Source organism: Tenrec ecaudatus, chromosome 4, assembly GCF_050624435.1.
Source record: "Tenrec ecaudatus isolate mTenEca1 chromosome 4, mTenEca1.hap1, whole genome shotgun sequence".
Taxonomy (NCBI): Eukaryota; Metazoa; Chordata; class Mammalia; order Afrosoricida; family Tenrecidae; genus Tenrec; species Tenrec ecaudatus.
In genome coordinates this window covers 157,005,558-157,032,370 of record NC_134533.1, presented here as the reverse complement: position 1 = coordinate 157,032,370, position 26,813 = coordinate 157,005,558, and the positions used below count along the sequence as shown (strand labels likewise).

Sequence of the window (26,813 nt, the reverse complement as noted above, 5' to 3'; positions counted from 1 at the left end):
CAATATACCCCATTCCATCATTTCAAACAACAAAAGCCAAGAGTGGACAGATCCGAAGCACACCGCGTGAAGACATTGAGAAAGTCAAAACCAGCCTGAAGAAGGCGTTACTATCTATGCAGGAGGGCTGAGCCCGTGACTCCCGGAGCATTAGCTGCCCTTCAGGTTGTCTCAGGAACTCAGGGTCAGAGGCTTGGCAGTAGAGCAACGTCCTTCCATGAGAGCTCTTGCTCACTCAGTGAGATCTCGGGATCATCTCAAAAAACAAACAAAAAAAACTCACTGTCATGCAGTTAATGCTGCCTCAGTGTGACGCCTGTGGGTGTCTGAGACAGTAACTACTTATAGGAGTAGAAAGCCCAGTCTTTCTCCCGAGGAACTGCTGATGGTTTAGAACTACGACCATGCAAATCCTTGGACTACTCAAGTCACCTTAACTGAAATGCGCGCGCACGTGTGTGTGTGTGTGTGTGTGTGTGTGTGTGTGTGTTTTCACCCTTGTGTACAATTCCTTATTCTGGTTAAGAGTCGATGCTGAAGAACTCACATTGTGGGACTTCTGTTTACTGAAAGATGTCAGTTGTGAACTAGATAATCGGGCATTTTTCTTAAAATTACTTTCTTATTAAAAACAGAAAAGGATTCAACCAATTTAGCATCTGATGAGTATCTATTTCTCCTTAAATGCTAACAGCCAAGTATCCATCAACTGAGAGTGTGCATGTAAAAGCTGACTCTGTTCAAACACTAGTTCCTCTAATGGTGTGGTCCGCATGGAGGGAGACAGTCAAGTCTCCCACGAATCCCCACCCCGGGGCTCAGCTCCACGCAGCCACCCCCCTCAACAGCGGCAGTGCCTTGGCCCGAGCATCTGCAGAGGGTACCAACCGCACCAAGTGCTGGGAGTGGACTTACCAACGCTGTGTGCAACTGCATGCCAGGCGACCTTGTGCTGCAGCAAAACTCTAGCATAACCTCCACCAGGAGAGCAGCAGTAAGGGGGCCACCGACAGTCAACCACACTGGTCCCACAACTTCACCAACAGGCTGGGCTCTACTGATGCTCCGTTCACGGAGCTCATGTGCGCACCTCCCCTCCACAGGGACCATGAAGGTGGTAATGTAAGTGCCCGTACCAGCCATTTCGTAGGCTGTGCCCTATGTGACCCCTACTTGTCCTTGGCAGCTGCCACGAATGGGCTGGAAGGGCCCTTACATGGACTGGCAAACCAGGAAGTACTTGTCTGGCTGACACATCTACAAAAGGAAATTGACAAAAACAGGCCCCATGAGAAATTACGAGATTTTATCTGGGACACACTCCGCTCAAGACGGGTTGTTGCCAGGTTATGACCATGCAGTACTCAGGAAGACTGACCCACGATGTACCTGTCACGCTGAAACACCTGCCTAATGATCCCAAGTTAAAGCTGGTTGCTCAGCTGTATCAGATTATGCCCAATGTCCTCTTCGAGCAGAGCAAGGCCAAGAACCCCTGGCCCAGCGTCGATGCTCACAGTGGATGCTGCCCCAACACAAGGCCAGGGCGGAGATGAACTACTACACAGTCCTGTGTGGGGTGTCACGGGCCCTGGGAGTACAGGCACGGCGCATCTGGAGCCGAGCCCTAGGCTTCCCTCTAGACAGGCCCAAGTCCATGAGCACGGATGGTCTGCTGACGTTTGTGGAGACTAAGTCAGGGTGAGCCTAGAGTGGAGGGGAAAAGTAATTACCAGAAGTGAGGGTTGTTTTTTTAAGTATACCTTTGAGGGGCCTTCTAAAGATTTAAGATTAAGTTTTTTCTGAGGCACCGATAAAAAGTTTAATGTTAACTATAAATTAAGACTTGAAGAAATGCAATTGTGACCTCTGCACCTGTAACCAGATCCTTTCCCCAGCCGGTAGGAGGCGCCATCGCTGCAGGCTCACCAGGACGTCTCATGCGTGTGGAACGGTTCAGGTGGCTTCCTGCCATCTCCAGAGTGGGGACCTGGCCCTTCTATTCCTGCATCAAAGCTACTTCCAGAGACTCTTCAGTCACTTTGGGAACTTCTGGCTCTGCTCTGCTCTGCCCGTGCCGGCAAGTTAGGACTCTGTCCCTTCTGCTTCCATAGAAATCATGTTGGATTATTAGCTATACTACACCCAGTACTCTCTCCAGCCCCCACCCCACCCCCACCCCCCCACACACACACGTACACACACATCCATCCAGCAAGGCCTGTCGATTAGCTGGACACGATGCGGTGATTTTTTTAAAAAAAAAAAAACTTTTATTAGGGGCTCTTACATCTCATCACAATCCATAAATTCCTCCAATGTGTCAAGCACTTTTGTACATATGCCACCATCATCATTTTCAAAGCATTCTCTTCCCACTTGAGCCCCTGATACCAGCTCCCCATTGGATGTGGTGATTTCTTATGTGATTGGTACCCAATGTCTGATCAGAATTCCCTGGGGGTCATCTGTTCCCCACTATTTTAGTACTCACCTCCTTTCAGACTCTTTACTTGCTGGGCCTCTGGCTAAAGAAGCTCTAGGTATCCCCTCTTGTCCCTTCTAGACACCCCTCTCCACAGGTTATCTACCACGGTCGGATCCTTGGCGTCTCCTAGTCATTTGACTGTACCGGGGCTTTCTATGACCGATAAGCCCATTTATTGCTTCTGGAACACATGCCACTACCCTCCGACCTTTTCTTTGAAGGCGCCGTGGGGCAGGGAGCAGGGACTCGGGAACGACCAGTGTGCTATCCTCACGACCAGGCCCTAGGGAGACTGTCACCTCCTTTTGAGCGGGGGAAATGAAATTATTTACAAGTGGGCATGGTTCTTTTGAATTATAGCTCTTGGATCGGAGACAATGAAAAATAAGCCTCCTCACCCGTCGCCCCCAGAACTTACCATCTTACTGACGAAGGCCTTTCGTCCTGCCTCTGCCTGCCCAGAGCTCTGTTCCTTTCAGAGACCCCGCGGGCACCGGGGGCTGTCCTGCCTTTTCTTCCAGAAAGGACTGACAGACACTCCTGCCGTGTCCCCTTCCTCCCTCCCAACCTGGCCTGTGTTCGCGTGGCCCCAGTTCCCAGAAACATGCTGTTGAGATGGGCACGCTCTCTGTCAATCCCGGGTAACTGCCCCGTTGCAGACTTCAGGTTGTTGTGTACAAAACGCAAAATAAATGTTTTTTTATTAACAATTTGTGAGCATGCTATTAAAAAAAAACAAAAACCAATACAGGGAGTAACGACATTCACCTTTCTAGAAAATGGTGTCCAGGCCCCTGTCCCACTGTTGTGCCTCTTACCTCACTGCATCGCCATTCCCGTCTCCGTGCCGGAGGACGAGAGGACTGCGCTGCCCCACAATCCCGAGGCGCCCAGGGGAAGCCCTTAAACGGGCAGGATCAGTTTACTTAGGAGCCTGGCGTTGACTTCTGGGAAATGAATACGGTGATGCTGAGGTTGGAAGCCTGATTTGTGTCCTTGATGACTACATGAAGAAGCTGCGCTGTAAACAAGTGCGCGCGCGCACGGGTGCGCGTGGATGAACTCAGCCAGTAAACAGCAAAGGACTCCGGAAAATAGCATCCGTACCTTTAATTTCGAGATTTCACAAGTGACCTGGAAAAAAATGGCAAGGAGAATACAACAGAAATGGGGCAAAGGGTGTCGCATGATTGCCTCACAGCTAATTAGGGGAGCTAGCTTTCCACCAAAACGCACAGTTAAATGATAAAGGCCCAGCACTCCCTTTGGAGGGAGGAACAGCATTTCCCCGGGAAGTGAGACAGGCGGGCTCTTAAGTACAGCGAGAGCACGTGAGGACTCTCTCCAAAGCGTCCACGTTGGCAGCTGATTTCCGCTTACCGAAGCCTCAAGAGGCCAAGTGCTTTGCACTGTTTGCTCTCTGATTCACGCTGCGGTGTTTTAAGAGCAAGAACGTGTGTATTAAAAATCACTCCCGCTCTGCCCCAATCCACAGCTGCGTTCACAGAATTATAATGACCAGTGGGTAATGGAGTGCAAACAAGAAAAGGCGGAGACGTCTCCTGGCCTCTATGCACCCTTCTGCTGGATGCACCTGAAAAGTAAGCTGAGCTTCAGCGTTGATGCTCAGGGATCAGGGTCCGTGGTCAAGGCTGCGGTGCTGTTGCGGTGGAAACTGGAAACTAAGTGCTCCTTCCAGATCTCCCAGCCTTGAGCTCGCAGGCAGCTCAGCTTTACGCCCTCACCCTGAGTGACCACCTCTAGCCTCCCCACGTGTGTCTAAGAAAACCCAACCCCCCTGCCATGGAGTTATGATTCTGATCCTGTAAATCCTGACCGCAGCAGGCAGCTTCATCGTCCTCCCACCAATTGACTGGACTTTCGGTTAGCAGCCAAACACCTGCCACAGGTCCATGTAGGTTCAGGAGAGATGGAGCAAAACACCCGCACCTGTGTCAACACCTGCAGCCCAGCGGGTTCAGCACGGGCCTACTAACCACAGGTGAGCAGTTCAAATCTAGCAGCCATGAGATTGCCTGCTTCCCTAAAGAGTTTCTTTTTTTAAAAAAAACATTTTATTAGGGTCTCATACAACTCTTTTTTTAAAAAACAATTTATTAGGGGCTCATACAACTCTTATCACAGTCCATACATATACACACATCAATTGTATAAAGCACATCTGTACATTCTTTGCCCTAATCATTTTCTTTTTTTTCTCCTCTTTTCTTTTTTTACATTTTATTAGGGACTCATACAACTCTTATCACAATCCATGCATATGCATACATCAATTGTATAAAGCACATCTGTACATTCTTTGCCCTAATCATTTTTTTTCTTTTCTCTTTTTACATTTTATTAGGGGCTCATACAACTCTTATCACAATCCACACATATACATACATCAATTGTATAAAGCACATCCATACATTCTTTGCCCTAATCACTCTCAAAGCATTTGCTCTCCACTTAAGCCCTCTGCATCAGGTCCTCTTCTTTTTCCCCCTCCCTCCCTGCTTTCCCCTCCCTCGACTCCGGATAGGGCAAGATATGACAAAATAACAATCTGCGGATTATCAAGGGCTCGTTTTTTGTTTTTTAAACTCACTGCCAATTGAGTTGATTTTGACTCCCGGCGACCGTATAGGACAGAGTAGAACTGCCCCTCTGGGTTCCCAAGACTGTGAACTTTTCCAGGAGTGGAAGGCCTCATCTTCTCCCACACAGTGGCTGGTGGTTTCCAATCGCAGGCCGGGGGTAGTAGCCCCACTTGTCCTTGCAGCCTCAGAACCCCAAGGGAGCCATGCTATGCTGCGCTGTCGTGTTGCTATGCGTTCGAATCAGCATCTTTCATGTAAATAAAATGCCCTCCCCCAGAAGGACCAGGAGACAATCCATTTCTGTGTAACACTGCCCAGTGGTGCTTTTTCACAGCAGCACCGAAATACGGTCACCTTCTTGGATGATTAAGTTTCAAAGAGACAGCTCCCAGATTCTTGGGAGAGAAAAAAAAACAACACATTTCCTGTGTTGTAAAACTGTGGAAGGACTTATTTAGCTGTTTAAATATCTCAAAGAGATAAATGTTTATAATTGCAAAAGAAGTTTGCAATTTATAACTGCAGGAAAAAATAGTTTATAATTGCAACCTTTCCGAAGAGGATGCTATAGGAAAAGGAGTCTCCTTCGTAGCCCCTGGATTGTTTCATGTTTTCAATGGTAATCACGGTTACAGTTTGCAGGGCATCATTGGACCTCAGACAGCGGCACCTGGGCAGGTGGGACTGAGTGAAGCGCAAGGCCGTCAGAAATCTCCAGAGAAAGACATCTCAAAGAAGCCGGTGGGACTCCCTGTCCAGAGACCCCCAGGCCAGGTGAGAATCACTGGCCACAAGGATGAGCACCACCCCCACCTCTTCCTCATCAATCCTCCCTGCACCCCGACTCCAAGCCTTAACCCCTCCCCTCTGCTCTTCCCGCGTGTTGCCAAACCCAGAAGCGCTCTCTTAAAAAAACAAAATAAACTTTACAGCCATGGAATCGGAGATGACTCATAGTGACTCTTTAGGGCAGGTAAAAGTACCCCTTATGGGTTTCTGAGACTGCAGTCATTTCCAGGAGTAGAAAAACCCCTCTTTCTCCTGCAGAGCAGCTGGTGGTTTTGAACTTCCCACCTTGCAGATTGCCGCCCAACATGTAACCACTACTGCCACCGGGCTTCAACAGCTCTCTAATCTGGCCCAAAACGCTGTCCCCACTGAGCAGGCAGCCTTCAGGGCTGCAGGGAATCTACATCTTCCGGTGAGATGGGTGGTCCTGTGAGTCCCAAGGTAGATGTGGCAGATTGTATTTTCCCAAAATGATCAGAAAAAAAAGTTTCTCATTTCACATGTGATTTCAGAACATTGCTCCCCTATAAGGAAATGGAGTCTCCCCGACCCCCTTCTTCTTGGAATTCCGCTAGCCTTTGTAATTTCTGCAATAAAAAGAATGGTTCAGGTCTGAGGGACTGGCCCCAATCCCAACTATGTGGACATCTACCCCTCCCCCCAGAAGAATTTACTTCAGAGGACAGCCCTGAAGCTACAAGTCAGTAAGAGGGACATGTCTGATCAGAGTACACAGGAGCAAATGAAGGGGGAGGAAGAGAAAGTGGAGCACATCCTGGCCCACCCAGCCTTGAGGTCAATATCCCTGCTCAGAGCAGCCAATACACAGAGAGGACCATATGGCTGGCCCCACTATGAGACATGACATCCCTCCCTGACCCATAGCCCTACAGGGGACAACACTGGATACACAGTGTTGTGCCTGATCTGACCCCATCACACTGAGACAAAACACTAAGGGCACGCAACAGAACAGCAAGGGGAGTACCAAAAATAAACTTTGGGGCCAGGGCATGGCACCCCATCAGACTCAACAGGAAAACACTCCTAAAGGTCAACAAACAGACCTTGAACTATTTACAGACTTTTCTCTTTTTTTTGTCTTTGATTTTTTTGTTGTTGTTTTGTTTTCTTTTGTTGCTTTGTTTTGCTCTGTCTTGTTTTTGTGCATATTATTATCTCTGCAGGTCTATCTAGATAAGATAGGCGGGATAAGCAATCTGGAGAAGAAAACAATGGACCACGGTTCAGGGGAGGGAACATGGTAGAGCAGGAGATGGGGGAAAGGAAGTGGTGTTAAACCCAGGGACAAGGGAACAACAAGCGATCCAAAATCAGTACAGAGGAGGATATAAGGGTCCTGGTAGGGCTTGATCAAGGGTAATGTAACCGGGAGGAATTACTGAAACCCAAATGAAGGCTGAGCATGATAGTGGGACAAGAGGAAAGTAAAAGGAAATAGAGGAAAGAACTAGGAGGCAAAGAGCATTTATAGAGCATGTACATATACAAGCATGTACATATGTAAATATATTCATGTATGATGATGGGGAAATAGATCTATGTGCCTGTATTTATAGGTTTAGTATTAAGGTAGCAGATGCATATTGAGCCTCCACTCAAGTACTCGCTCAATGCAATAATACTTTGGTTTATTAAACTGACATTCCATGATGCCCACATTCCCGACATGATCACTGAAGACAAATGTGTGTGTAAGCAAATTTGGTGAAGAAAGCCGATGATGCCTGCCCAGATATCAAAAGATATAGTGTCTAGGGTCTTAAAGGATTGAAGGTAAACAAGTGGCCACGTAGCTCAGAAGCAACAAAGCCCACATGGAAGAAGCATACCAGCCTGTGTGATCATGAGGTGTTGATGGGATCAGGTATCAGGTACGAAAGAACAAAAAATCATATCATTGTGAATGAGGGGCAGTGCGGAGTAGGGACCCAAAGCCCATCTGTAGGCAACTGGACATCCCCTTACAGAAGGGTCTTGGGGAGGAGACGAACCAGTCAGGGTGCAGTATAGCAACTATCAAACATACAACTTTCCTCTATTTCTTTAATGCTTCTTCCCCTCCTCCCCCACCCCCACTATCATGATCTGAATTCTACCTTACAAATCTGGCTAGACCAGAGGATGTACACTGGTACAGATAGGAACTGGAAACACAGGGAATCCAGGACAGATGATCCCTTCAGGACCAGTCGTGATAGTGGTGATACCAGGAGGATGGAGGGAGGGTAGGATGGAAAGGGGGAACTGATTACAAGGACCTACATATAACCCCCTCCCTGGGGGATGGACAACAGAAAAGTGGGTGAAGGGAGACGTTGGACAATGTAAGACATGACAAAATAATAATTTATTAATTATCAAGGGGTCATGAGGTAGTGGGGAGCGGGGAGGGAAGGGAAAAATGAGGAGCTGTTACCAAGGGCTTAAATAGAAAGCAAATGTTTTGAAAATGATGAAGGCAACAAATGTACAAATGTGCGTGACACATGGATGTATATGTATGGATTGTGATAAGAATTATTTGAGCCCCCAATAAAATGATTAAAAACGAAAGATCGGTTCAGAACCACTCTCCTCCACCCTTCAGGTCGCCCTCTACTCAAACACCTTGCTGGCCAGCGTCCCCTCCCACAGTGCTTCCCAGGGAGGGGGCTTTGGGCCTGCCAAGCACACGCACAGCGGTGTAAATGGTGTTCTAAACCAAATCGCTTCTGCATTATCGGGACCCCCAAAGACAGAAACATAATCCCCACCCACCGTGCTCATCTTTCGACCCTGGAAAGCTTACTGGCCACCACTTCGGGCCCTTCTCCTAGAACTCCCTACATTTCTGCCCCACACACTCTGTCCTGGTGGCGGGAGGTGGGGGCAGGGGGGTGGAGATAAATCCAACAAGGACTGAGCCCATGGTTATTCAGAAGCCGAGAATGTTCCTTTACCTAAAATATTCAGCCCGAAAGTGTCCCTTTCCTCACTTCCAAGAGAGAGTGGAGCTGAGAGCGATGGTGATTGCAAAGCCACACTTGAGAAGCAGCAAGGTAGCCAAAGTCTGATTGCTAGGACCTTAGACAGGAAGTTTATTCTTCTCACCTAACGGGAAGGCTAGAGGTGGGCAGTAGCATGGTGACCATGTAAATTTCCCCAGGATCCAGCTCCCAAAATTCAGAGTCAGTGGGTTCTAGGGTGATAACACCAAATCTCACTGCGAGTCCATGCCAGCTCACAGCGACCCTGGGATGCACAGGGCTGTGTTGTTGGGAGTTTACAGCACCCGTCAATAAAGGCAACAGCAGCAGGGAATGGCCAATTCGTTTCTTCATTTGTTTATTCAATCAGCATTGCTCACTGTCAACATCATAACTTCCCAAGCTCATTTAGCTCACTGCCCCTTTTTCAGGAGAAAAAAAAAGTTACTTAGCTCCCTCCTGGCAATTAAAAACCTTTGTACTCTAGCCCACAATCCAGGATTAAGTGTAGGCATCTGCTTTTGCTGCACCCTGGGCCATGCCAGTGCCTCCCCCTCTCCCCCACCCCCCCATGGGCGGATTGCCCACTTTGGGAAGCGCTGTTCTTTTTTTTTTTTTACATTTTAATCATTTTATTGGGGGGTTCTTACAGCTCTTCTAACATTTCATATATCAATTGTATCAAGCATATTTGTACATATGTGGCTATCTTCGTTTCCAAAACACTTTCTACTTGAGCCCTTGTGGACTTGGTTGTTGTTTTTTTTTAATCATTTTATTGGGGGCTCATACACTTCTATTTTAAAAAATCATTTTATTAGGGGCCCTTGCAACTTTTATCACAATCCATACTTCCATCCATTGTGTCAAGCACATTTTTTTAAAATTTTTTTTTAATTTTAACAATTTATTAGGGGCTCATACAATTCTTATCACAGTTCATACATATACATACATCAATTGTATAAAGCACATCTGTACAGTCCCTGCCCTAATCATTTTTTTCTCCTCTTTTCTTTTTTTACATTTTATTAGGGACCCATACAACTCTTATCACCATCCATACATATACATACATCAATTGTATAAAGCACATCCATACATTCCCTGCCCCAATCATTCTCAAAGCATTTGCTCTCCACTTAAGCGCCTTGCATCAGGTCCTCTTTTTTTTTCTCCCCTCCCTCCCTTTTCCCCCCTCCCTCATGTGCCCTTGGTAATTTATACCTCGTTATTTTGTCATATCTTGCCCTATCCGGAGTCTCCCTTCCCCCCTTCTCTGCTGTCCCTCTCCCAGGGAAGAGGTCACATGTGGATCCTTGTAATCAGTTCCCCCCTTCCAACCCACTCACCCTCCACTCTCCCAGCATCGCCCCTCACACCCTTGGTCCTGGAGGTATCATCCACCCTGGATTCCCTGTACCTCCAGCCCTCATATGTACCAGTGTACAGCCTCTGCCCTATCCAGTCCTGCAAGGTAGAATTCGGATCATGGTAGTTGGGGGGAGGAAGCATCCAGGATCTGGGGGAAAGCTGTGTTCTTCATTGGTACTACCTCTCACCCTAATTAACCCATCTCCTCTCCTAAACCCCTCTATGAGGGATCTCCATTGGCCGACACTTGGGCCTTGGGTCTCCACTCTGCACTTCCCCCTTCATTTAATATGGTATATATATACATATACATATACATATACACATATATACACACACTTATATCGTTGTTTTTTTTTTGCATGATGCCTTATACCTGGTCCCTTGGCACCTTGTGATCGCACTGGCCGGTGTGCTTCTTCCATGTGGACTTTTTTGCTTCTGAGCTAGATGGCCGCTTGTTCACCTTCAAGCCTTTAAGACCCCAGACACTATCTCTTTTGATAGCCGGGCACCATCAGCTTTCTTCACCACATTTGCTTATGCACCCATTTGTCTTCAGCGATCCTATCATGGAGGTGTGCAGTCAATGATATGATTTTTTGTTCTTTGATGCCTGGTAACTGATCCCTTCGGGACCACTCGATCACACAGGCTGGTGTGTTCTTCCATGTGGACTTTGTTGCTTCTGAGCTAGATGGCCGCTTGTTTATCTTCAAGCCTTTAAGACCCCAGTCACTATCTCTTTTGATAGCCGGGCACCATCAGCTTTCTTCACCACATTTACTTGTTCACCCACTTTGGCTCCAGCCGTTGTGTCGGGAGAGTGAGCATCATAGAGTTCCAATTTAATAAAAGAAGGTATTCATGCATTGAGGGAGTGTTTGAGTAGAGGCCCAAGGTCCGGGAAGCACTGTTCTACATGGCAGACCTCAACTGTGAGGCGTGTGAACAGGATCTAAAGTGATACGAATTTAGCAGTGTTCTAAAACTGGGTGAAATTTCCACAGACCCTGCCACAGTGCTTCAAAGAGTATGTAGTAAAATGGGATTTTCCCACAAACCTTTAAAAGTACTTTCAGTTGTGCTAAAGAAACTAAGAGATTTACAGGTAAATGTGGCAGATTTAACACAATCTTTGGCCGCTCTGTGGCACAGTGGGTTAAGCATGAGGCTGCTAACTGGAAGGCCAGCAGTTCAACTACACCAGCTGTTCTGAGAAAGATTAAATGGTTTACATCTTGATAGATCTACATTCTCAGAAGCCCTAAGGAGCATTTGTAGGCAATCGATAACATTGCCATGAGGAGGAATTGACTCAAACACTTGTTTTGGGTCTTTAGGATGGCTTTGTTCGGTTTTATTTTGAGGGGTAGGGGAGACAGGAGACTGCAAATCCAGAAATAATTTATAGAGACACATCCAATAAGCCTTAAACAAGACAGAGAAGAAACAAAGCCAAAAACACATCCTCTGATGAGCGAGACCATCAACAAGAGGCCAACATAGTGTCCAAGAATTTAGAGAAACTCAGCCACGGACACAGGGGCATGGAGAACAAGGGGAGCGCTCACTACAGCAGGGTTGTTGGGAGACCAGTAGCTGACCCCAGCTAGAGGTGGGGGTGCCCAATTGAGGAAGGGATCATGATCGAGTTGCACACACTGTTCTACTTAGAACGTCTTACAAGCTTGCTTCCCGGCCCACTGACGAAAGCGGTCAGGATGACTCTTAATCATGCTGATCCTCGTGCCCCAAACCCATCAAGGACATTATTCCCAGGCAAGAGGTAGCAAATACGCTTCCCAAATAAACTCTGCCTGAGACCAAAGCTGTTCACCTTGCCTTTCAGAGATCAGAAAGAATTCAGTGAAGGTTGACTCTATGTGGGGACGCAGAAACGGACTTGGGGCTTTCTCTGTGGACCGTAGGCTTCAGCAAAGCGCATGCTCAGGATTTAACTCGCACACACTGTTACAGGCTCCCGCCTGTACCTAGTTAACGCAGCTCCTCATCAAACTGACACCTGAGCTTGTAAAACCCTCTAACGTGTCTTCTGCACAGATTTGGCCAATGCAGTGAATTGTTTGATTTCTTGACTGTTGCTTCCATAGTTGATTGTACATCCAAACAGAAGGAAATCATTGACAACTTCCAAACACGAATTGAGCATAGATAAAAAGAAAACTAAACAGATAGAATCAGAAGTTAATTTTGAACTCTAGGGAGAAACTACAGAAATAGATATATGTTGCATATTATACCAAGGAAAATATTTATAATACCCACATAAACATTGATGTCAAATATTGGTTTGATTTAGTCAAATATTGTAATTACATTGGAAGGGCGGTGGTACTAAATCCTCATCGCTCAATGGAGGAAGTCAAGCGATTCTATCTCTGTTTGCAAAATCAGTACCAAACCCAAAACCAAGCTCACTGTCATCGAGTCGGTGCCAACTCAGAGCAACCCTATCGAGAAGGGTAGAAGTGCTTGCTGTGAGTTCCTGAGACTGGAACTGTTTACAGAAGTAGAACGCCCTTTCTGGTGGTTTCAAGCCGCAGATTTGGAGGCTCGCAGCCCAATGCATAACCCATTATGCCATCAGGACTCCTTTTTAAAAAATCAATATGGAAGCATCTTCAGAAACATGGAAGAAACATCTAGAAGAAGCAGCCGAACCAGTTGAGAGTGAGACTTCCATTTCCCTAATGGGGACAGCGGCTGGGCAGAGGTAATCTGGCAGGCCACAGGGGATTCGTGTAGTCAGCAAGCCCCAGGCCGCCGTGCTGCTTCCCGCACCGGCTTGTCAGGGTCAGCCAAAGTCCTCCCTTAAGGGTTGCAAGTGGAAACCAAGGAAGCACACAAACACACACACACACACACACACACGATGAACTGCACTTGAACTCCGCTTCTCCCTCTCCCCCGCCCCTAAACCCAAAGTGCCCGGACAATTAGGGAAGGAGAAGGAACTAAGGCTGATAAGTGGGGATCACGTTCTTTTCAGGGGGCCTTTTCCTCTCCATGTCTTTCAGCTGCAGGACGAGCTACGTGTGTCTTCACTAGGGACCTACGAGCAAGCACAGTGACTCGGAGACTGAATGGCATCCTTCAGATATGGGGCTGGGAGTCCTAACCCCTCTACCTGTGATGTCAGCCCACCTGGATGCGTCTCGAGGTCAGCAGGTAGAAACCCCCAGCCCCTCTGCGAAAGCCGGAGCTTTCTACTCCGTACAGAGTGGCTCCTCTGCAAAAGCCGGAGCTTTCTACTCCCGTACAGAGTGGCTCCTCTGCAAAAGCCGGAGCTTTCTACTCTGTACAGAGTGGCAGGCAGTCTTGGAAACCCACAGAGGCAGTTCTTCCCAGTCCTATAGGGTCGCTAGGAATCCACAAGGATGGTGGTGAGTTTGTTGTTGGGGGAGGGGTGTGTGTCTGAATTGGGGGGGTCTTTGTAATGTTAACGAGGTGGTATCCCTGTAAAGCATGTTTTGAACCAATCACCGATGAGATCTAAAAGGAGCAATAAGCACCAACAGGGGGGTGATGATCTGGGAACCAAAGAACAGCAGTGGAAACTATATGAGAAATGTCCCCTAGAGCTGGCCACGAGGGAAAGCCTGCCCTTAGAGCCAGCACCCTAAGATCACATCTGTATGTTAAAAAAAAAAAAACCATTCTTGGAATTTCTCTGACAGCAGCACTAAAAACCTGACACAAATGTCACGCAGAGTGCAGCTTGGCTCCGGCTCCAGCAGGCGCTCCACCAGGGCTTGGGGTGAAGAGAAATGTCTATGGGCAGAAAGCAGCTGCAGGTCTCCCCCTGGAAGTCACAGGAAAGGGGTTCCCATCTTATCCAAAGCATGTGGCTTTAAAGAACATGAGGTTGTCCCCACACGCTGCTAGAGGTGTGGGGGGGAGGGTTTGGCCACTGGCCATGGGGGTTCCTTCAGAGGGTTCCGAGGCGAGGGACACTCTTCCCTACCTTCCCGAGGTCCTGGGGGCCCGAGTGTCCCCGACTTGCCTCTGCCTCTTAGCCAATGGCCACCTGCCTGTCTGACTCTGAGAAAACACGACTTTGGTGAGATAGGGGTACTCCTTACTCTGGCGCGACCTCGCGTGAACCTCCCTGAAGGTGTCTCAAAGACCCAGTTTCCAAACACGGGTCTATTCGCAGGTACAGGGGTGAGAACTGAGACATCTCTTTTGGGGGGATGGTTAGCTCCTTAAGATGGTCGCTGGCTGTGCTCCATTTCCGAATTCTGTTCCAGGGGTCTGAGCCTGGCTCTGTGTCAGTGGGACACGGGAGAGGCATACTCTTGCCTTGGAAGGAACTTGCTCCCTGTGGATGAGCTGGAAGTGCCTAGGGAGGGACATGTGAAGACTGGTGGGGGGGGGGGAGTGAAGAGGGGGCATAAGTGGCGAAGACTACTAACCAAGGAGTTGGGAGTTCCAACACACCCCGAAGTGCCTTCCATCGAAGGCCTGGCAGTCACCGCCTTGAAACCCCATTGAAGCATTTCTGCTCTGCACACACGGTGTCGGGCAGCCTGATGGCATCTAATCCTGCCAGACCAGGAGGGTCTGTGCAGGGAGCATGTGGCATGTGGCACCTGATCCCACCAGTCACGGACAAGTGGCCTCTAAGGTCGGAGACCACCCTGATGGATGCATGGGAATGACCCAGCTGAAGAAAGAGAGCCGGCAAGTGGTGAAACCCGTGGTGAAAGCCACCGAAGAGGAATTCTGGGAAAACCCGAAACAGAGCCCAGGGAAGAAGGAGGTGCATATAAGGCAGGGAGGGAAGCAGGGTGAGACCGTGGAAGGGTCATATGAAGGGGGCTGGGGCTTTCTCTTCAGAGAGATGGTCAGTTGAGCAGGGGAGGGACATGGTTACTTGCATGTTCAAAATATCAGGTGGAGGCTTTAGCCAGCTGAGAGGGAGAGAAGCAGTAGAGCTTTTGAGTCTCTTTGGAGAGAGAATTTACCAAGAAAAGAGGAAATGAGTGGTAAAGTAGGGAAGCTGGAAGACTAGAGCTGCCATTCCCTGAGCTGGAGCTCTTGGGGAGAGCAGGATTGGGAATGCGGGCAGATGGTTGATTCGCCTGGAAGTTGTTGCGTTTGCGTGTCCTGCGGGACGTCGAAGTAGAGGTCTCTGTCCGCTCTGTACTTGTGTGTTTGTGTCTGCAGCTCAGCAGAGAGTCTGGGCTTCGGGCGGAGGTTTGGGGAGAGTGTGGAGATGGTGATGAGAGCCTGGGGTGGATGAAAATATGGAGGAGAGGGGCAAACAAGAGACACATGAAGGCTAGACACCGGGAGAGGAATCGGAGCACAAGGAGGAGGAGGAAACCAGGAGTGTGGAGTCAGGGACTCAAAGTGTGCGTCGGCGACACTGAGCTCCCGAAGGGCGGAGGCGCCTTGGGCGACAGCAGCTTCAGTCCGGTGAGAGGAAGGCAGGCGGCAGGAGCTGAGGCGGGATCAGGTTGAAGGAAGGAGAGATGAGTTCAGCTCACCCTGCTGAAGGCTCAGAGTGAGCTTCAAGAAGTAGCTTGACACCCCGAAACTAGCACCTGACAGAGACTCATCTAACACGCACCTTCTGATCCAGGTGTGAGAGCAATCTGTCCAGGATAGTAGCCACTAGCCTCACAAGGAGCCCTGGGAGCTCTGCCAGGTAAACATTGGACTGCTAACCCCCAGGTCCAGGGTTCAAATCCACAAGCAGCTCCCCAGGAGCAAGATGAGGTTATCTCTGCTTCCTGAAAACTGTACAGGCTCAGAAACCTTTTAGAGGGCCGCAGTGAGTCAGAGGCAGCTCACTGGTAGGGGTTTGGGTTGGGTCGTCTTATGTGGTAACTTAAACTAATTAAAATTAAGTAAAATGTAAAATTTCGTTCCCTGATCACAGTGCCCCCCTTTCAAGTGCCCAATAACTGTGTATGGCTAGTGGCTACAATACTGGGCAACCCAGAATTTAAAGAATCTTTCCTTCGTCACTGAAAGCTCCCCTGGACAACAGGACCTTTAGGTTACTCTTAGGGTTGTCCAGTGATGACCTGGTCCAAACCCCCAAGATCATGGTGCAGCTTAAATGGGAAGCGGGAGTTGGCAACAATGTGCATGTCATCCCTACACCTCTTGTCAGCCCGCTGTGCTTAGGAACATCCGGATGCAGACAGCCGGTTTGTCCACCCAGGGAGAAAGAGCCTGACATTTTTCCTTTCTCTGTGGTCTTCGAGACCCAAGAATGGTAGCAAACCCTGACCAAGGTGAGGACAGTGAAGCCTTTTGGAATCAGAACAGAGCCTCGGTCATCCAGGGGACAATCCTAGTTGCTTCACTGCAACGACCATGCGCGTTCTCTGCGTCTTCTCACCATTAAGCCTTAAACCTTTGTTGACGTGAAGAACTAGATGGTGCTGGGACCACACTCGGAGGACGACTTCTCCCTCTAGACACTAGACCGTGCCAGGCTCGGCTACCTCCTCCCTGGGCCCTTCTCAGAGACCTCTGCTCCCTGAAAGGCACGAGCCCCACCACCTCCGCATCCATTCAGCCCCAGACCACCTTGAAACACACCTTGACCTCTCATGAGGCAAGAGTTCCAACCCCTCTGCTCCAGCCACCCCACCTGTGCTCCTTCCTGCAGGGCGATAGCCAGCTGGAGCCTCCGCCAGCCAGTCCAAGCACCCACCCAGGAGAGGACTCATCAGCCCCTTGTCACTGATAGCAGTTGCTCAACGGGTCCTGGCCCTAAGTGCTTCCAGAGCAGGTCCTGAACCCACCTAAACAGATGCCCCACCCTCCTCTAGAGACACCCCTCTCTCCGGCCCACACCAGCAACAGTGCTGGGGCAGAGCTGAGGCCCCAACCAGGGTAACAGCTTTTCCTGTGTGTGTTTTTCTTCTCTGTCTTTTTCCTTTTCTTTAAAATAAAATCGTGTTCTATTTGTATAAGTCCTTTTAATCAGTATTACCCTTTCACGCTTTTAAAATAAAGCGTACTTTTTGACTACTTTTATAGTCCTTAAACTAGCACTGCCGGGTCCTCTGTTCTCTTGGCTGGTGGCTTTCCATTCTTTCCCTCTCCCCTCTGCCCTGTGCTACCCTTTCCCTGCTTGCTTGTTCTCTTCTTCCTCTCCTAGGCCACCCAACCGAGTCAACTACCCCACACCACCCACCCTCCTGCCCCGTCACCCTAACAGCCACACCAAGATGGTGAGGAAAAACAGACACACGCAAATAATAAGAGAAATGGCGCGCACACACACACACTAACACACACATACACACACACACTCACACACACACTCACTCACACACACTCACACACATACACACACACACACTCACACACATACACACACACATACACACATACACACACATACACACACACATACACACACACATACACACACACTCACACACACACATACACACACACACACTCACACACACACTCACACACACACACTCACATACACACACTCACACACACACATACACACACACACACATACACACACTCACACACACACATACACACACACATACACACACACACACACATACACACCTACCAGCACCCTCTGTGTGTATGAACCTATCTGTAAGGTTTACAAGGGCAAGCTTATCTTACACACCTTCTACAACCTGCTTTTATACCTCAAAATATATCACCAATATTACCCAGCCTTGTTATATCACATGTAACAGCTATATGGTCAGCTATTCCCACATTGATGGCATTTCCCCACTTGGTGTGCTGCTTGTTGGTTACAATGGCACCGTGAGCATTCTTAATTCACTCTCGACCAGGCGTCCTCAAACTCCGGCCCTTGGGCCACATGCGGCCCGCCGAGGACAATTATCCAGCCCACCGGGTGTTTTTGCCCCGTTTGTTTTTTTACTTCAAAATAAGATAGGTACAGTGTGCATAGGAATTTATTCATAGTTTTTTTACATTTTATTAGGGGCTCATACAACTCTTATCACAATCCATACATATACATACATCAATTGTATAAAGCACATCCGTACATTCTTTGCCCTAATCATTTTCAAAGCATTTGCCCTCCACTTAAGCCCCCTGCATCAGGTCCTCTTTTTTTTTCCCCTCCCTTCCCGCTCCCCCCTCCCTCATGAGCCCTTGGTAATTTATAGATTGTTATTTGTCATATCTTGCCCTATCCGGAGTCTCCCTTCCCCCCCTTCTCTGCCGTCCATCTCCCAGGGAGGAGGTCACATGTGGATCCTTGTAATCAGTTCCCCCTTTCCAACCCACTCACCCTCCACTCTCCCAGCATCGCCCCTCACACCCCTGGTCCTGAAGGCATCGTCCACCCTGGATTCCCTATAAGGCTGCAATTCTTAACCGTCATCAGCAAGTGTTTCAAGTCCCCCTCCCTCTCAGCAAGCATGGTTGGGTCATCTGCATATCACAGGCTGTGAACAAGCCTTCCTCCAATCCTAATGCCGCCTTCTTCTTCATATAATCATCCAGCTTCTCTGATGATTTGTTCGGAATAAGACTGAATAAGTATGGTGACCCTGGGGACCAGGCCATGTGCTATATAGACTAATGGGACTTTAGACCTGTGTTTTTGAGGCACACAACATCCTTCCTAGGCCACACAAGAAGGACTGGATGTGGAAACCCCACTATGTTTACTGGGCTCCCCTTAGACTTAGGCTAAATTGGCATGGTGTGAGAAGAAGGACATAGAACTGGCGTCGTCAGACTCACTACTACTTACTACTTCATGCCCTTCCTGCATTATTAAGATATGTATTCACCTGGTAGGCCTGGTCTGCCAGGCCTTTCAATATTATTGAAAGTTCTGCCTTACCATCAACCCCATTGTTTGTGTAAATAGTCCCCAGTCACTTAAGGATTTGATCTCTACAAGTCAATAATTCATATAATCTCCATTTCTCAACTGTCTTTTCCATTCTTTACCATTGACCAGATGAACACTATTGACAGAATGACTTCCTGCTCTAGGGAGATGATTGATAATGTTCTCAAACGTCAAAGGACAATAGTATCTCTAAGGTAAACCCGAGGCATATATAAGCCAAAGATATATGAATGGATTTGGGGCTCACACTTAATTCCAGCCCCAATCTAAGAAAAATTATTTCTTATGGCATGGCCCTGCTTGACACTCGCCGTCATGAGAGGGTCACTGAAGATATGGATGCTATTGTAAAGTGTAGTGAAGAAGCTAAATGGGTCCCCGCTGTCAGAAAGAACAGCATCTGGGTCTTAAAGGCTTGTCTTCCAACAAGCAGTCATCTAAGTGAGCCGTCAACTAAGTCCACATGAAACAACACACAAGCCTGTGTGATCCAAGGATTGTAAATAGTGCGATCCAAATTTGAAGGAGAGAATGGTACCAGAGCTTAAATTGTGAATGCCTGATTGGCCGAGAGCTATAAGTGACAGTGTTTTATTTTGTTATTGTTATTTTTTGACTCTTTGTTTTTCACTGTTGTATGTTTCGTTGGCGTTTGAAGTCCAGGATGGGTAAATCTATAGAGACAGTAACTGGAGTAATGGTTCCTTGGGGAACCGTGGGGGTGGGGGGGGTGAGAAAATATTCTACAATTTATTGTAGTAATGATTGTATACTTCTGGATATGATTAAACTATTGAATTATATAATACTTGGATTTGTCCCAATAAAACTGTAAAAATAAATCATAAGTATGGTGAAAGGACACAACCCTAATGCACAGCCTTCCTGATTTGGGGGCTCTAACGTGTTTCCTTCCCCTGAAAGCTCCACGGTCCATGGTTCGGTCATCCTAATACCAAGGAATCTGATATACTTTGGTAGGATAAGAATTTCTCTATAATAAGAAAAGAACAAAATACTTTTAATATCTTTTGCCCCAAGCTAAGCTGTTTTGATTACCAAATCCAGGGGCAGTGATATGTTTGTTTTTCATAAGAACAGAAAATATGCTGTTGTTGGTTGCGATTAAGGGGACTCCAACTGGTGGCAGCTGTTTGAGCCCCTAGTTGAGGCTACAGTGTGACTCCATCTCGCTAAGGTTTTCTTCATGTGTTTGTGCTCATGAACAACAACAGCCACTTCCCACCAAAGGCTGGCTTGTGCGCATGTGCTCCACGGGGTGTTCATGGCTGCAAACTCTCGGGAGCAGATCCCCAGGCCGTTCTCTGGAGGGACCTCTGGTGGCTTAAAACCAGACCTTTCAGTTACTCACCGAGCACCTAACTGTCTGTACCACCAGAGCCTCCTGGCGCTGTGGTCAGGTGCCGTCAAGTCAGTGCCGACGGGAGTGTCCCTAAGTGCAACGACATGCAATACTGCCCAGTCCCGTGCCCTCCCGTCATCACTATTCTTGATCCCATGGTTGTACTCACCGTGCCCATCCAGCTCATCGAGGGCCTGCCTCTCTTTCACTGCCCCTCTACTTTACCAAGCAGGATGTCCTCTTCCAGGGACTGGTCGTGTCTGATAACATGTCAAAGAGCTTTAATTCCCAGAAAGTTGGAATTACGTTCTTTGGAGAGAAAAACTAGCACTACAAGCAAATGATCGTTCTAAGGATATCACCAGAGCAAAATGCATTCCCTTCTCACTTTGAGGATTAGGTTTGGAGAATGGCACATCAGTTTACAAGGACACCTGTCCTCAACTCACAGTTTAACCCCGATGATGTAAGTAAACACCCTGCAGGCCATTAAAGAGGGAAAGAGATATGAATTTCATAAAGTATTAAGATTGCTCAAGATATGGCCCAAAGCCATACCCCCCAGGCTTTGTGGTATCAGGTTCTAGGGCAAAGGGGACTTGGGACTGGAGGGAACTCAAACAGGACACTGCCAAGCAGATGCAGGGGGTCGCTGGGTGTGCTGTTTATGTCTTAGGAGACGGTATGCCCCTTGGGTCAGTGATAACAATACTCAGCACTCCTGGGGAGCGTTCGAAACCTTAGACACCCCTCAAAGCCCCAGCTGGTTCCAAGGCTCCCCATGCCTTGGCTAGTGGACAAACATCACGTAACCTGAGGTCCTCCACCTGGATAGGCATGAGATGGGGAGAGCTAGCCCTCACTGAGTGCCAAAAGTGGCTGGGAAAACTTCCTAACTGAGCTCCCAGCACCCACTGGTGCCCCTTCCCAGAGTCAAAGTGACCTCTACAAGACACTCTGACCCCATCATTCCTCTGCTGAAACGTTTCAACTATCCATCATAGAACAAGGGCCAAAATCCCAGTGGGGTCTTCAGGTCTTGCTGTTGGACTTCCACTCACTCCCCACCTTCCTCTTTCGCAGCCCCCCACCTCCCACCCCTGACTTGCTGGCCTGCAGGGCCAATTCTCAAGCATTCCAGGGAGGCACCTCCTAGGCCCAGAGCTCGGCATGCAAACGGACCCCTGGGCCCTCTGCTGTGTCTCATGCACATACTTCAGATCGCAGTGCAGCCCCCTAGTCTACCCCGGACTGGCTTCCTGCTCCCAGCACCAAGGGCCTCTGCCTCAACAACTGATCACAATACACAATGAAACAGTTATGAGCAAGATTACTTGGAGGAGAGCCTTCCTCCTTGCTTGGCTGCAGGCAACGCCCGTGGCTTCGATCACCGTGTTAATCTCTGATGTCTGAGACCGGAACATTGCAGGTTCTCAACAAATGCTTTGATGTGGGAATGAATGGTAAGTACTGCCCCTGCCCGTTATAAATGCAACATTGACTTCGCTCCCCGTGGCCCAGCTGAGTTTACAATTAGTATGCACATTGCTACTCCATACGGAGAAAAGCATCACCCTTGAATCTGTCCTGGGGGACAAGGACCCCCAAGTGACAATGATAAGGAAATAAAAATTTTATTCAGCCTATGCAGCGACGAGAAAAGACGTGGAAATGACAGGCATGCCCTTACAGCTATGTCTGCCTGAGACCAAAGAACAACTCACGACTGAGATGACGCTTCCTACTGCTGTCAGGATCTCAGTGTCAGGAACCCACAGGGGCAGCTCCACCTTGTCCTGTACGGTGGGTCGCTATGAGTTGGAATTGACTCTATGGCAGTGAGGGAGAAAGGGAAGCTCTTGAAAATGCTCACCTTCATCAAGCAGTCAAATGGAAAAATGAAAAAAAGACTTTACTCCACCTCAATCACATTCCTAGCACATATGCTTAAAAAAAAAAATGGTCTTCCATTGGAAGGAACAGAAGCTCAAACAAGTTGCCATTAGCTCACAAGATGTTGTTAGTCGGCTGTTGCCTTGGCTCCAACCCCTGGCAACTCGATATATGTAATAAAACAGAGCATCACCCTGTCCTGCGAGCCTCTGACTGTTATGTTTGAGTCTGCCCAGGCAGTTGTTCTGTCTAAACTGTTGCAGATGCAATGTTGTATATACATTTCTTCTAATTAGCACATCTCTATCATCAAACCACGTGCTCATGAAGGGATTAGCCTCTCAAGGCTTAATATGCACAGTACACGTTTTTGACCTCCCGATGAATCTCCTCAGTGATAAGGAGGCTAGAAAAAAATGCACACATAAATACACACACTTCCCATAATTTGTAGACCAAAAAAGAGTATGTTTTTTCCAATGACATCAGCCCCCCCCCCATGCACACCCTCCTTCATTCATGGGAACAAGATTTGCGTCCATTATCCCAGAGCACAGAAATCCTGATGTAACAAATTAAGAGCTAGTGTCCAAACTCATTGCCATGCAGTCCAGCGTGACTCACAGAGGCCCTACACGGGGTTTCTGAGTCTCTTAATCTTTACGGGAGCAGACAACCCTGTAGGGCTACCCCAAAATAGAGAGAATTGTTGTTGTCTTTATTGGGTACAATCAAGCCAATTCCAACAGTGAGGAAGCCCACATGGCAAAGCAGAACGGTGGCAGAGAATTTCCTGGCTGGAATCTTTATGGAGGCAGATGATGGGTTCTTTCCCTCAGAGAACCACAAGTGTGTTCAAACACCCAGCCTTGTCGTCAGAAGCTAAGAGCTCAACACGGACCTCAAAAAATTGAGGTCCTCCATAACTTCCCCAACATTAGAGGTTTTTTCCCCTAGTATATCTGAAATATTTACCCCCTCCCAAAAAATTACAAAAATTGACCAGTGACTAAGGAACAAAATGAATTTCAGGAAACACCCGAAACTCAGTTTTATATATAGATCAAGTTCTCTAATGACAATAACCCCAAACCCCACCCACTGGCCTAGAGTCAACTTTGACACATAGTAACCCTGAACATAATACAATGCAATCAAAAGTGAAAAATAGAACTAGGTGTTTAGAAAATAAAACACTTTTCAAAATGTCTCATGAGTTGAAGAATCAATCATTAAAACATTTCTAATGCTTTAGATACATTTACAATGGAGCCAAAGAAAGCCCTACATTATCCCAAGGAATCACATGAAACTAATATAGAACACAGAGAAAAAGAAAAACCTACATTAGACAAGGAGGAAAAGAAAAAACTAGGGAACTCAACATTCAGTCAAAAAGTTAGAAAGAAAATAAGAAACAAAATTAAGTAAGAGGAAAGAATTCATAAATGAATTTTTACAAAGGTAACTAAATGTCTAAGTTCAAGAAAATAAAAAATTGACCCTTTACAAAGACTTTAAAAGTGGATAAAACTCTCACAATGTTAATTAAGAGTACAACAAAAAGGCACAGCTCAGAAATGCTATTAAAGTGAAAGAAAAACACTGGCAATAGGAAATTGTTCATATTTCATGAAAGAATATTATGAACATCATTATGGCACTAAATAATTGGGTGCAGTGGTCAATTTTATAGAAAAATGTTGTCAGTCAGGGTTGACTAAAGAAACATTCATAGACACTCACATGTGTATAAGAAAGAACTTTATACCAAAGAGCAATTGTACATTAAGAAAACATCCCAGCCCAGTCCAGATCAAGTTCATAAGTCCAATATTAGCCCATATGTCCAATAGTAGTCTATAAATTCCTCTTCAGACTCGTACAACACATGCAATGGCACTGAATGCAGGAAGATCACAGGCCAGTGGGTTGAAAGTCTTGTGGATCCAGTGGCGGTGGAAGCATCTCAGCACTGGCGTGGGTCTCCATGTGACTCCTCCAGCTACAGGGCTGTGACTCCATCAGGGTAGATCCATCTGGCTTGTCAACAGGAATGTCTCACAGAGAGTGTCTGTGTCCCACCTCGAGTGAGCTATTTATGTCGTTTGCACCTCCAAATGAGGCCATTAAGCTGCGACCTGATTGACAGGCTAGACTCCACCCCTTTGCAAGTTGACAGGAAATTATGTAACTGCCACAAATGTAAAAAGCCAAATTTGATCTGGAAGAATAAAAACCTGAAAAGATCTATAAGCATTTAAAAAAATAACCGGAATCACAACACATACTATTGTTCATGATATTCTTTCATGGGGCGTGAAGAATTGTCTGGATGGATATCATAGGTGTGAAACCCTGGTGGGGCAGTACGTTTCCAGCTGTTGACCTCTGCAGGTCTGCAGTTCAAACCTCTCCTTGGCAGTGAGGGGTTTGGGTTTTATTCCTGTGGATGTAACACCATTTGGGAACAGGATTTTCTTTCTTGGGTTTTTGAAGCTATAGAATGTGTTTTAAACCCATGACTTATGAGATATTTTTTTAAAAAGCAGAATGAAGACCCCAAACAAACAAAGCCCATCTGTAGATAATTGAACATTTCCTCACAGAAGGGTCACAATGAAAGGAGACAGCCAGAGTGTAGCCCAGCACCATAGAGCACACATTTATCTAGTTATTTAATGCTTCCTCCCTCCCACTATCATGACCCCAGTTCTACCTTACAAATCCGACTAGACTGGGGCATGCACACTGGGACAGATAATAGGTCTCAACACATGGAATCCAGGACAGATAACCCCTGAGAGTGGCAATACCAGGAGGGTAGGGGAGAGGTAGGGAGAAAAAGGGGAGAATGAGGAACCGACTACAATGATCAATATATAACCCATCCCTCTCCCCTTCCCCAAGGGGATGAACAACAACAGAAAGGTGGACGAAGGGAGGCAACAGGCGATGTAAGATATGAAAATAGTAATAATTTATCATTGGCCAGGGGTCCAGGAAGGTGAGAGGGCACGGGAGGGAAGGGAAAGGAGGAGCTGGTACCAAGGCTCACACAGAAACAAAATATTTGAGAATGATGATGCCAACCTATGTACAAATGTGCTGGATACAATTGATGTATGGATTGTTGTAAGAGCCCCAATCAAATGATTTATTAAAAATTTTTTTCAAGGAAAAAGAGAGAGCAGCTTGAGCCCAGAAGTCTGGAAGCACAGATGGTGGAAGACACATGTCACGCCACATGAAGATTGCCAAGAAACCAAGCAGCTGAGCGGGTTCAAATAAATGACAGCCAGTATCATCTCTTGAGCTACCAAGAGACTAAAGACATTTCCTTCATAGCAGCCCTGAGTTAACTTTTCAGTCCATCTTTAAGGCGAAAAATGCATTTATCACCTGTCTAGGGTTCAAGTAAGTGTGAATAGAAGCAGAAAGCAAGATGAATGGATTAATTGCAAATTCAAGAAGAGGAAGCATGAATTACAAGGTATATTCCTTATCATAAGAGACACAATACCAAAATTGATTATCACATCCTGGTTACCATAAGATTGTATTGTAGCATCCTGGCTATCGTGATAAGATTAACTGCAACATTCAGATTACAGCAGCAAAGGAAACAGTATTGAATCAGAACCAATGATATATTGAAGAATAGTCTAAACTAATTGTAGTGTTCAGAACCTGAGGACATGGGAGTACATTCTAAAATGAATCACCAGCAGACTTGCCCATAAGGGGAGGGAGAATGGGCAGGTCATCTTTCTGAGATGGGAGGGAAGAATGGGCAAGTCACTTAGAGCTGACTAAAATGGAGTTTCTTTTGCTAGTCTGCCTTAGAACTGACACTGAAAGGGCTAAGGTCAGCAGTTCAAAACCACCAGTCACTCTGCAGAAGAAGGAAGTCGCTTTCTACTCTCATAAAAAATTACTGTGTAGGGATCTACATATAACCTCCTCCCTGGGGGATGGACAACAGAAAAGTGGGTGAAGGGAGATGTCAGGTAGTGTAAGATATGATAAAATAATAATTTATAAATTATCAAGGGTTCATGAGGGAGTGGGGAACGGGGAGGGGGGGAGAAAAATGAGGAGCTGATTCCAGGAGCCCAAGCAGAAAGCGGGTGTTTTGAGAATGATGAGGGCAACGAATGTATGAGTGTGCTTTACACAATGGATGCATGTATGGATTGTGATAAGAGTTGTATGAGCCCCAATAAAATGATTTTTTTTAAGTTACAGAGTAGGAAACCCAGAGGGGCAGGCCTACTCTGCCCTCCAGGGTCGCTCTGAGACGGAAGTCACTGGATGGCAGTGAATTTGGCTTGATTTAGAGCTGATCTTTTCTCTTTTTTTTCAAACTTTTTATCACATCAATGATTCTATCAGGTCCCCTTTCTCCTACAATGTTCCCACACGGAGGTTTCCCCTGCTCGCTCCC

The 26,813-nt window shown here is 47.1% G+C and overlaps 1 protein-coding gene and 1 pseudogene across 1 annotated transcript in view; both read left to right on the top strand.

Annotated features, from left to right (window-relative positions):
- The first annotated feature begins 759 nt into the window (after positions 1-759).
- Positions 760-1,705, top strand: LOC142446096 (citrate synthase, mitochondrial-like; annotated as a pseudogene).
- A 13,220-nt stretch (positions 1,706-14,925) lies between these two features.
- The window catches only part of RARRES1 (retinoic acid receptor responder 1), a 73,405-nt gene continuing 61,517 nt past the window's right edge, over positions 14,926-26,813 (top strand). The window contains exon 1 of the mRNA XM_075547872.1: positions 14,926-15,058. Within this exon, the coding sequence (XP_075403987.1) occupies positions 14,926-15,058 (133 nt within the window). The remainder of the gene's footprint in view (positions 15,059-26,813) is intronic.